Source organism: Polyodon spathula, chromosome 28, assembly GCF_017654505.1.
Source record: "Polyodon spathula isolate WHYD16114869_AA chromosome 28, ASM1765450v1, whole genome shotgun sequence".
Lineage (NCBI taxonomy): Eukaryota > Metazoa > Chordata > Actinopteri > Acipenseriformes > Polyodontidae > Polyodon > Polyodon spathula.
Window position 1 is genome coordinate 8358205 of NC_054561.1, and position 12951 is coordinate 8371155.

At 40.7% G+C, this 12951-nt stretch overlaps 1 protein-coding gene across 3 annotated transcripts in view; it reads left to right on the top strand.

Moving 5' to 3' along the window:
* Positions 1-4040: 4040 nt before the first annotated feature.
* Positions 4041-12951, top strand: part of kcnh6a (potassium voltage-gated channel, subfamily H (eag-related), member 6a) — a 43800-nt gene continuing 34889 nt past the window's right edge. For 2 of the 3 annotated variants that reach the window (XM_041231766.1, XM_041231768.1), the window contains exons 1-2: positions 4041-4496; positions 12861-12951. The exon at positions 12861-12951 is cut by the window's right edge and continues 140 nt beyond it. In XM_041231766.1, coding sequence (XP_041087700.1) covers positions 4421-4496; positions 12861-12951 — 167 coding nt within the window. In that variant the 5' untranslated portion in view covers positions 4041-4420. The remainder of the gene's footprint in view (positions 4497-12860) is intronic. The other variant, XM_041231769.1, reaches the window with a different exon arrangement.

A 12951-nucleotide genomic window follows, 5' to 3' on the forward strand; every position in this document is an offset into this window, starting at 1 on the left:
GAGTGGCTTAGGACAGACCCATCACCACAAAGATCCTGGATCTGATATTGTTGACTTATCAGTGGAACAAGCATTACCTATGAATAGAATAACCTGCTTACACTGATCACTACTTCCACTATTAAGTATTCTGATCTCAATTATTATGACTTCTAGACAATGTGGCAGAGCTTGTACATTTTTTTTTTTTTTTTGCACTTTTCCACTTTTCTTGAGAGATCTCTATTCAGCTCCATTACAATAACATGGATCCTAGGAAGTGTTGAAACATTTAATCAAGTCCACATTCACTGCATGCAACCCAGGAGAATAATATCCCAATAAAGGCAATTGGCTCATGCTAATAGGCACCCCCAGGTAGAGAGCAGATTTCCAGGCAGAGCATCTGATGCATCCCTCCTGGCTCTCGCTTGAAACACACACAGTGCTGAAGCTCTGGACTCTGGTTCACACATCATCACCACCACATTCTCTCTGGAGAAGCTGATTTACACACCTCTGTATCACATGGTGTAATTTACACACCTCTGTATCACATGTCATGTCATTCCTCCCATTCCTTAGGTTGTGATTGCAGCCCTTATTCTCAGAGAAGATGTGCTCATCACAACCACACCAATGAAACTGGTGCATCTTTGAGAAATACAATTTCTAATGAAAAATAGAAAAATGCTGTTGATAATGTAACAGGTTTTAGCTGCTGCCAGTAAATATGCTGTGTGAATTGACAGCACAGGATACAGATGAAATCATTGAAAAGATGATAACAGGTTGAGGTGTGATACTTGATTACAAAGGCCTCCGAGGGACAGGAGCTCCAGCAGGGTTTTGTTTTATATGTGTGTGTGTTAAACTGAGGGCTGATCAAAAGATTATTTTTAGTGATGCAGATGTGGCTCTATGTTTTCAAGTTGAATTAATAAGTGCTATTTAACATGACAACAATACAAGTCTTTTTGATTAGTTTTTGTATTTAAAATCTCAAAAGTATGCTGAAGATACTCGTTTTGAAACATTAACAGATTTATTTTCACAAAACAAATTGCTCTAAAGTCTTGCACGCTGTTTAGGAAAGAAATAGCAAGTGAAATACCAACTGACAAGAAGCCAAATCCCTTGGCACCTCCTGGCACATTGGGACAAGCAGGCTGGCTTAGGAATTAATGTTTCATTTTTCATTACCAAACTGCAAATTGAAAAACAACACCTCCAAGTAGCAATTGAGCCCAAGAAGAGCCCCCAGAACAGCCACTGATTTCAACTGACCTGCAAATACTCCAGCTGCTCCTGTTACAGGAATATTCCTTCAGGACTATACTAACAACATCAACAATGTTGCATAATATCTTCCTATTAGATATTCAACTTTTCTATTATTTGCATACATTCCCTTACAGCAGTAAATCTGCATGGCATTTTTGTGCAGTTTTCCCATGCTTTTCCCCATGGTTATACTTTGCATTTACTATAGTTTATTATGGTGTATTTAATATGCTTTACCATGTGTCTCTGGGGTTTACAATATATAACTATAACTATACTTTGCCATGCTTTCACTGTGCTTTACTACACTTTGCTATGCTTTGACTCTGGTCAAGGAATTTTGACTCTTTAGTAGGAAGGGGGTGTTTTTAAGAAGATGTTTTTATTTTCCAGCTCTGTGAAAGCTTGCTCTTATCTAATGGCTGCCTGTGATGACTCTCTTATTGCACCTGGTTTGTATCTGGAGAAGCCCTGCTGCTGCTGCAAAACAGTCTTCTGTAACAGCTCTGCAGTGCAAGACAATCCGTTTAGGAAATAAACAGACTAGCGCAACTCAGTGAAGCATCATGTAATTTACAGAATACGTGCAGTATACCTTCTCAAGGGAGTGTGTGTGAATCTGTAACTCATGGGGGTCTAGTTTAATGATCTAAAAAGTTACAGATCTAAATGGAGACTCCTGCAGACTCAATATTAATATGAATCCCACAAGGGTGAATTACTGACCCCCTCTTAACACCAGTAATAAAGACAATACAAATCCATTGGAATGAGGTGCACGCCTCAGAGCAGCACTATTAGAGCAGCCTGCTCTACAGATCACATCCCAGTGACGTCATACTGTTCTGTAGCTCAGTGACGTCATACTGTTCTGTATCTCAGTGACGTCATACTGTTCTGTATCTCAGTGACGTCATACTGTTCTGTAGCTCACAATATCATGTCAACTCATGGCACAAGGTTTTGCAGTCAGTAATTTAGGTGTTGCTTCTTTTCTAACAGCTAGGGGTTTCCTTTGAGACAACATGTAAAAACACCTTTTAAATCCAATCATAAACCATATCAGATCCTGCCTGGCAGGGCACTGCATGAGAGCAGTACTGGGGAGCAGAGGCCAGAGGGATGACAGCCCACGCTGCCGGGAGGGTCAAGTTGGGAACATTCTTGTCACATCCAGTAGCTGTAACATTCTACAAAGATCCCATTCACCCAGACATGGAGGAAGATACCCCTGCTTAGCATGCTTCTCAAATGATCCATCCTCAGCTTCATGATAACGCAGAGTCTAGAGCCTGGCATGCTTCTCAAATGATCCATCTTCAGCTTCCTGATAACAGAGAATCTAGAGCCTGGCATGCTTCTCAAAGTCTCCATCCTCGGCTTCCTGATAACACAGAGTCTAGAGCCTGGCATGCTTCTCAAAGTCTCCATCCTCAGCTTCCTGATAACGCAGAGTCTAGAGCCTGGCATGCTTCTCAAAGTAGCCATCCTCAGCTTCCTGATCACACAGTCTAGTGCCGATTGCCTGCCAAAGTTAACTCTGTAACACTGCAGAAGTGTGTCACAACTCAGTCTTTTAGTCTCGCCAGTCAGGAATGAGGGCTTGAGCCCAGACCCTCACACAGTGGCGTATGAAAGGACCAGGAATATGAGTCTTCATGTCTACACTTCTTCAGACTTACCATGTCCATCACTGATGCACATATAGCTTGGTACAGAAAAAAATAATGTCTGCCTGCCCACGTATTACTCACACTGCTCTAAGTGGAGATAAGATAATGAGCTTTCAGAAAGAGCAGCTCTCATCGTGAGGTTCATTACAATATGCAGTTAGAAGATAAAACCCCAGGTGACGCAATCAATTGCTTGTTTTAGTGCTTACTTAGGCAAATGCATTGTTGTTTTGAAATACATGAGTACTAATCTTAACCATACTCTGATTTAAATTTAAATTTGTGACCTCTACTCTATATTAAAAAATATATTTCCATGCCATCAGAAATATATACATAACTCTACTGGGTTTAGTGTGTAAGATTTAAACCTCACACTATAATGCTGGGGAGCTAGCCCTTCTGACCAGAGATGAGAAACTAAAGTAATTATTAGAGCAGCTGCAACACACCGCAGGTAAGCTGACACAGTGCAACAGATGATGTCACCATGTTCAATGATTTGTTAAAATGAAAGGCATAGGCTACACTCTGCTCAGCACACGATGTAGTGCTGGGTCTAGTGTCTGCTCAATAGACACGATGCATTCTTTTGTCATTCCTAGATTCCTCTGAGAATCAAAAGATTGTTTCACACAAACCGTTAATTTAACAAAATAACATAAATACTTCAGAAAGGCAGAAGTGTTGTATTCTTCTGTTTTATAAACACATTCTTTATAATGTTAATTCAAGCTAATGCACATGTATGGCTTCCATGGCATGCATTTTGAATGTCAAATATAGAAATATATACTGTAGATTTTATATATATATATATATATATATATATATATATATATATATATATATATATATATATATAGTATTTTTCAAAAAATTATATTGTAAAAATCTAACTTGAATTAACACCTGTTTTAGTCAATCAAATTTGACAATTTGTTCATTAGAGATTTAGTTTCAGCTCCAACATCAGATCTCAATGGAATAGCCTGTTTTCAAGCAGTCTCTGGATTTGAGGTTGAGAAGCAGGGAAACGCTGCTTCTTGTCAACCAGGCATCTGACAGTGTTGACAACCTCCTCCAGTCTCACATGGTAAATAGTCTTGAAGGGGGGCGTGATTCAGCACATCCCAGCTCCTGCTTCACGGCACTCATATCCCTCTCCAGCCCCTCACCTCGCTGTATCTCCAGGCTTCCCAGACACCATTCCTGTTTGTTTTAACTGTGGAAAAAAACTGGTAATAAAGGCGCAACAGGACTGCACCCTCCACCGGCTCCTCTTCGACGGCTCTCTGCAGGTGCGGATACGGCGTTATCACATCGCCTAGGCAACCTGGATTCAGCGGATCCTCATTAAATACAGTCTCTGAGGAGCATTCCGCTTGTTTTTTTTTTCTTTCTCGCTGGACACACGTACTACAGAACCCGAAAGCAGCGGCTAAGGTGAATGCTGGAAAAAGCGAAACGTGTCTAATTTCAATATGCCAGTGAGACGGGGCCACGTAGCGCCGCAAAACACCTACCTGGACACCATCATCAGGAAATTCGAAGGGCAAAGTAAGCACTTTTCACTAGTTTCGAGATGTTGCGCGCTTTACTTTAACTGCTTACAACCTAACACCGGTCATTTCCAGCCAGCAGATGCACTGCTGTTGAAAGAGTGAGAGCGTATTTATCATGTTAACAATCAATAGAAATGAATCGATCTGCAGTGTGAAGTTATTATTATTATTATTATTATTATTATTACTATTTGATTTCTTATTTAATTTTGTCACCATTTTTGAAAATGTGGTTATATAGAGCAGCCCAGGCGCAGGGGAGGTTATGTTCGGTCCAGACCCTGCTGTCAGCCACACTGATGCACAGCAGAGAGCACTGAGCCGGCGCATCAGCGACACGAGGAAACACCGCTACCCGTTTTGAAAAAACAAACAAACAAACAAAAAGTTTAATAATGAAATAACTTTCATCTCAGGCGTTCATTTCTGGTAAAAAGAAAACACTGCAGTATTTGTCTCATACAATATGTAACATTTGAGTATGTGTTGTTATTTTTTTTTTTGTTTTTTTGTGTGCGCATTACTCCAGTATTTTCTTATGGTGCCAGCAGTGTAGAAGGTTGTGACGCTAGTTTGATGCGGCTTTGAAGCCCTGTATTGATTTGTAAAAACTTTAAACATGAAATTCAAAAGCCCTTTGATAGTCTTCTCTCCTACATCAACCTCTAAGGAGCCCTGACAGCTTGTACAGTTCAAGCCATTAGCAGGAACCAGGGCCTCTTGTCCTGCCATTCCCACTCAACAGGAATATGCAGGAAAGAGAGAACTGTAAACACGTGTTTGTCTTATGAATGTTTAAAAGCAGATTTGAATGCAGTCCTAAATTCCTGCGGTGTTACACACAGCAGCCGGTCTGCTTGCACTGTGTCACATTGCAGAAATCTCATGACAAAGCAAAGAATGTAGTAGCAGAGGGTTTGGGGGCCGTATTGGAATCCACGACTGTCTGGATAATTAAAACAGATTATTATATATATATATATATATATATATATATATATATATATATATATATATATATATATATATATATATATTATATTATGGGCTGTCAAGCGATCGGAAAATGCTAATCTTCTGACAGTGGCTAAAATTGATTTGAACTCTGTCGCTGTCACTGGGCATGCTGCCGGTACATATCAGGGATTCTAGCTCAATTGAATCTTTTAAATTTTTTTTGAAAATGTATTTGTTTGGGTTTGTTTATTTGTAGTTGGATTATATACTAGACACAGATTTATTTTGTAAAGCAGCCTGGAATACTTGCATGAAAAGCACTATTTAAGTGAAATGTGTAATTATTATTATTATTATTATTATTATTATTATTATTATTATTATTATTATTATTATTATTATCCAAATAAAAACCCAGCATTAAAAACAAAAAACATTTAGTTTTGTCCTATTTCTGGATTAATATTGTTGCCCCTTCTTTATAGATTTATATTTATTTACTCAGAATTATACAGAAAAATTCCAGCATTTCCTGTTAAATTGTTTGACCCAACTGCTAAATCACAATGGAGTCAGTTTATTACTCAAATTATATGGTGTAATTTCTTATCAGTTTCCAGTAAAAGGGTACACTTTACTCATTTTTTTCATTGCCATTTAAAAAAAAAGTGTTCTCTTTTATTGTTAACTTAAAATTGTCTAAATAAAACAAAGCCTTCATTGAGTAACAGTTATATGCTCCCTAATTGTAAATACTATTCTAGTATTATACTTTTAGTTCTCTGCTCCTGAATGCAGTTATGCGACTAACTTGCTATGCAAACGTTGACTGCTCTCATCGCTGTGTACCCTCCAGTGTATCATTAAAATGGTGACGCATGTAATGAGTAAGAGGGTCAAAACAGAGGAGTGCCATTAATGCATATTAAAAAAAAAAATCTCTCTAAAGAAATTTACGTTTTCATCGCTGAAGTTAACTGCAATTAATTGACAGCCCTAATACCTATCTATCCCCTGGGCCGGATGAGATCCTCCCAGTAGTACCCAAAGAAATGAAAGAAGTAATTTACAAACCGCTAACCAAGATCATGCAGCAGTCTCTTGACACAGGGGTGGTACCGACAGACTGGAAAATTACAAACGTAATACCGATCCACAAAAAGGGAAACAAAACTGAACCAGGTAACTACAGACCAGTAAGCCTGACTTTTATTATATGCAAACTTATGGAAACTATAATAAGATCCAAAATGGAAAATTACCTATATGGTAACAGGGTCCTGGGAGACAGTCAACATGGTTTTAGGAAAGGGAGATCGTGTCTAACTAACTTGCTTGATTTTTTTGAGGATGCAACATCGATAATGGATAATTGCAAAGCATATGACATGGTTTATTTAGATTTCCAGAAAGCTTTTGACAAAGTCCCACACAAAAGATTAATTCTCAAACTGAACGCAGTTAGGATTCAAGGAAACACATGTACATGGATTAGGGAGTGGTTAACATGTAGAAAACAGAAAGTACTGATTAAAGGAAAGACCTCAGAATGGAGTGTGGTAACCAGTGGTGTACCACAGGGATCAGTATTAGGTCCTCTGCTATTCCAAATCTACATTAATGATTTAGATTCTGGTATAGTAAGCAAACTTGTTAAATTTGCAGACGACACAAAAGTAGGAGGAGTGGCAAACACTGTTGCAGCAGCAAAGGTCATTCAAAATGATCTAGACAAGATTCAGAACTGGGCAGACACATGGCAAATGACATTTAATAGAGAAAAGTGTAAGGTACTGCACGCAGGAAATAAAAATGTACATTATAAATATCATATGGGAGATACTGAAATTGGAGAAGGAATCTATGAAAGAGACCTAGGAGTTTTTGTTGACTCAGAAATGTCTTCATCTAGACAATGTGGGGAAGCTATAAAAAAGGCTAACAAGATGCTCGGATACATTGTGAAAAGTGTTGAATTTAAATCAAGGGAAGTAATGTTAAAACTGTACAATGCACTAGTAAGACCTCATCTTGAATATTGTGTTCAGTTCTGGTCACCTCGCTATAAAAAAGATATTGCTGCTCTAGAAAGAGTGCAAAGAAGAGCGACCAGAATTATTCCGGGCTTAAAAGGCATGTCATATGCAGACAGGCTAAAAGAATTGAATCTGTTCAGTTTTGAACAAAGAAGACTAAGCGGTGACCTAATTCAAGCATTCAGAATTCTAAAAGGTATTGACAGTGTCGACCGAAGGGACTTTTTCAGCCTGAAATAAGAAACAAGGACCAGGGGTCACAAATGGAGATTAGACAAAGGTGCATTCAGAACAGAAAATAGGAGGTACTTTTTTTACACAGAGAATTGTGAGGATCTGGAATCAACTTCCCAGTAATGTTGTTGAAGCTGACACCCTGGGATCCTTCAAGAAGGTGCTTGATGAGATTCTGGGATCAATAAGCTACTAACAACCAAACGAGCAAGATGGGCCGAATGGCCTCCTCTCGTTTGTAAACTTTCTTATGTTCTTATGTTCTTATCTATCTATCTATCTATCTGTCTATCTATCTATCTATGTAGGCACAGGCTCTGATATCCTGTCACAGGCTCTGATATGCTGTCACACTGGCACAGGCTCTGATATCCTGTCACAGGCTCTGATATCCTGTCACACTGGCACAGGCTCTGATATCCTGTCACACTGGCACAGGCTCTGATATCCTGTCACACTGGCACAGGCTCTGATATCCTGGCACTCTGGCACAGGCTCTGATATCCTGCCACTGGCTCTGATATCCTGGCACAGGCTCTGATATCCTGGCACAGGCTCTGATATCCTGAAACAGGCTCTGATATCCTGCCACAGGCTCTGATATCCTGTCACAATGGCACAGAGTCTGATATCCTATCTCACTGGCACAGGCTCTGATATCCTGTCACACTGGCACAGGCTCTGATATCCTGGCACTCTGGCACAGGCTCTGATATCCTGCCACAGGCTCTGATATCCTGGCACAGGCTCTGATATCCTGGCACTCTGGCACAGGCTCTGATATCCTGCCACAGGCTCTGATATCCTGTCACACTGGCACAGAGTCTGATATCCTATCTCACTGGCACAGGCTCTGATATCCTGTCATACTGGCACAGGATCTGATATCCTGGCACTCTGGCACAGGCTCTGATATCCTGCCACTGGCTCTGATATCCTGCCACAGGCTCTGATATCCTGGCACAGGCTCTGATATCCTGGCACTCTGGCACAGGCTCTGATATCCTGCCACAGGCTCTGATATCCTGTCACAATGGCACAGAGTCTGATATCCTATCTCACTGGCACAGGCTCTGATATCCTGTCACAATGGCACAGAGTCTAATATCCTATCTCACTGGCACAGGCTCTGATATCCTGTCACACTGGCACAGAGTCTGATATCCTATCTCACTGGCACAGGCTCTGATATCCTGTCATACTGGCACAGGATCTGATATCCTGGCACTCTGGCACAGGCTCTGATATCCTGCCACTGGCTCTGATATCCTGCCACAGGCTCTGATATCCTGGCACAGGCTCTGATATCCTGGCACTCTGGCACAGGATCTGATATCCTGCCACAGGCTCTGATATCCTGTCACACTGGCACAGAGTCTGATATCCTATCTCACTGGCACAGGCTCTGATATCCTGTCACACTGGCACAGAGTCTGATATCCTATCTCACTGGCACAGGCTCTGATATCCTGTCATACTGGCACAGGATCTGATATCCTGGCACTCTGGCACAGGCTCTGATATCCTGCCACTGGCTCTGATATCCTGCCACAGGCTCTGATATCCTGGCACAGGCTCTGATATCCTGGCACTCTGGCACAGGCTCTGATATCCTGCCACAGGCTCTGATATCCTGTCACACTGGCACAGAGTCTGATATCCTATCTCACTGGCACAGGCTCTGATATCCTGTCACACTGGCACAGAGTCTGATATCCTATCTCACTGGCACAGGCTCTGATATCCTGGCACAGGCTCTGATATCCTGGTCACTGGGGATTGCCTGAGGCTGATGCTCTTGGAAAGGGCACTGCTTCGGGAGCTCCTGTCGATGATGCCGTTACTGAAGCTTGTTCAGAGGTAGTGAGGAATGTGCTGCTTTTTTATCTTTTGTCTGTTTATTGCAGCAGCGCCAGTTAGTGACGGATGATGCTGCTCACTCATGAAGGCGTGGGATACAACACTCTCATTAATGTGATGTTTGAATCGGCCTTGGTTAGAACAGTGATGTCATCTTCACTTCATCGAATAGATCACTGCGCTGTCAAAGTGTTGGAAGCATTAAAACCTCAGCTTGTCTGATTAACACAAGGCAGAGCTGCACATGAGGGAACCCAGCCAGCTTTAGTCACATCAGAGGGGATCAAGTGAGCATCATAAAGCGATCACAGAAGTCAAAGCCCTTGAATAATTCACAGCACCTGCAGAGAATTCCAATGATAGCAGAATATATTAGCTTGAACTTTCAAACTGTGCGAGCAAGCCTGCCCATTTCTGAATTTGTCTAGAGTACACTTTGCTCAGTGTCACAAACATGATATTAAGAGCTTTATGAATACTGTCCTGATCTGTTTAGACTGCTGTGTGTTTAGTTTGATTCTTGTATTGTTCTGATCTGTTTAGACTGCTGTGTGTTTAATTTGATTCTTGTATTGTCATGATCTGTTTAGATTGCTGTGTGTTTAGTTTGATTCTTGTATTGTCCTGATCTGTTTAGACTGCTGTGTGTTTAGTTTGATTCTTGTATTGTTCTGATCTGTTTAGACTGCTGTGTGTTTAGTTTGATTCTTGTATTGTCATGATCTGTTTAGATTGCTGTGTGTTTAGTTTGATTCTTGTATTGTCCTGATCTGTTTAGACTGCTGTGTGTTTAGTTTGATTCTTGTATTGTTCTGATCTGTTTAGATTGCTGTGTGTTTAGTTTGATTCTTGTATTGTCATGATCTGTTTAGATTGCTGTGTGTTTAGTTTGATTCTTGTATTGTCATGATCTGTTTAGATTGCTGTGTGTTTAGTTTGATTCTTGTATTGTCCTGATCTGTTTAGATTGCTGTGTGTTTAGTTTGATTCTTGTATTGTTCTGATCTGTTTAGATTGCTGTGTGTTTAGTTTGATTCTTGTATTGTTCTGATCTGTTTAGATTGCTGTGTGTTTAGTTTGATTCTTGTATTGTTCTGATCTGTTTAGATTGCTGTGTGTTTAGTTTGATTCTTGTATTGTTCTGATCTGTTTAGATTGCTGTGTGTTTAGTTTGATTCTTGTATTGTTCTGATCTGTTTAGATTGCTGTGTGTTTAGTTTGATTCTTGTATTGTCTGATCTGTTTAGATTGCTGTGTGTTTAGTTTGATTCTTGTATTGTTCTGATCTGTTTAGATTGCTGTGTGTTTAGTTTGATTCTTGTATTGTTCTGATCTGTTTAAATTGCTGTGTGTTTAGTTTGATTCTTGTATTGTTCTGATCTGTTTAGATTGCTGTGTGTTTAGTTTGATTCTTGTATTGTTCTGATCTGTTTAAATTGCTGTGTGTTTAGTCCGATTCTTTCTTTGTTTCCATGTTTGCTGTCTGAATGGGTTTCTTGTCAGACTCACGCACAGTAAGACTGGTTTGAAAGAGTTGATGTCGGACCTCCCTTCCTTTCCCCCGGGCTGCTCTTACTCTTCAGCTGTGAAAGTGCCATTGAAAGGTCCTGCTCAGTGTCCCTGCTCTTTCACTGCAGTGAAGTCTTGTTTAACTGGAACAGAATGGCATATGGTGTGTAGTTGGGCTGCTGATGTGCTGGTTATTTATTTATACAAGTCATGCTGCTCGCAGTCACAATCCCACTGGAAATTCTGTTGAGGCTCCAGTGAAATGTATCACACTTATCCAATTTATAAGGGGAGTAATTATGCTAGCTCAAAATGTAGCATCTTTTTAAATGCTTTGGAATGTTCTTTTTAAAATGTGCTGCATGTATCTGTCAGGAATGTATTAATGAAGCTTCTGCAGCAATAGTGAAAGAAGATGCCCGCGTTTTGTCTTTTATTTTTTAATGTATTAATAAGTTCAGTAAGTGCTACAGTTAATTTAGCTTTGGTTCTGTTATCTCACTATTGCAAGTACAGGGGACACAGTTATTATGGGCTGTTAGAGATTCTGTTTGAGAGCATGGAAGGGCTGTGATGTATTGGTTGTATGAAGGAGCCTGCAGTCCCACATGAACTGCACTAATGAACAAAGCTGTATCCTGTCAAGCTGTCTGCTGCTGCTCGATTGGGTCGATTGGTAACAGTGGCTTGCAGGCACATTTCCTTATGCAGGTAGCCGGGTACTGGAGAAAGGATCGTTACTCATTCAAATGCACTGCAGTCTGTTCACTAAATGCTCTCTACGTAGTCTTTTCAATGTCCTGCAGAACAAAGAAATCCCACTTCATTGGCAATGCTTTTCATTAGGTCTGCTTCAGTGGCGCGGTGGATTCTGAGCCCTGCTCTGTGCTGTAATCACACAGCTCGGTGAATGAGGTCCCCATACATTACAGTATTGCTGGTGTCTCTATATGGACTGTGCTCTCACAGTCAGCAGCAAGCCACACCCACGCCACCACCACTGCAGTAAAGCAGAAGGGCATGGGAAATCACATCTGAATATGGTGCACGCGTAAACTGTGATGCATCACATTCTCAGTATATGCATGGGGAAAGCACCAGAGTAATTTGTATAAGACTACAATGAACATTGTGGTCCAGTTAGCTGTAGGTCACACTTCTGTGTACTTGATAGAGTGCTGAGTGTGGCAGTGGAATGACTGCAGTTCACAAGCATGTCTTGGTATTTTTCATTTTGTACGCCTTTGTAAGCATGGCTTTGCATCAGGCTTGATTGTGCTTCTACTTTAAACAAGACCCTGAAACTGTTTCACTAGTTTTAGTTAGGTTTACTTTTTTCAAAGTTACATAGCGCTGTAGTAATGAATAGAGGTGCCAGTGCCACTTGAATACATAGCGCTGTAATAATGAATAGAGGTGCTAGTACCACTTGAATACAGGAAGAGAATCTTCCGGAATATGAGAACTCAATTGAAGGCGATTGTAGAACTTTTCAAATAGAGATCCATTCCATGAGTAATCTTCATCACCAGCATGGTCCCTTCTGTTCAGCACGGAGTACTTCTCCCTGTTTCATCAAGGTTGTGTATTGCTGAATGCGGGCTTGATTGGGTTCAAGTGAAGTGTACTATAGGAACTTGCCATACAGTGTACTACAAATAAAAGCAGGAGGCTGGATTACTGATCAGCTGACCCGTTGAGGGAAGGGGAGTGGGTATCTGTGTCTTTCTTTCCTAACTGCCTGTCTCTCGCTCCCTCCACAGACCGCAAGTTCCTGATTGCCAATGTCCAGATGAAGAACTGCGCTATTATCTACTGCAATGACGGCTTCTGCGAGATGTTCGAGTACTCGCG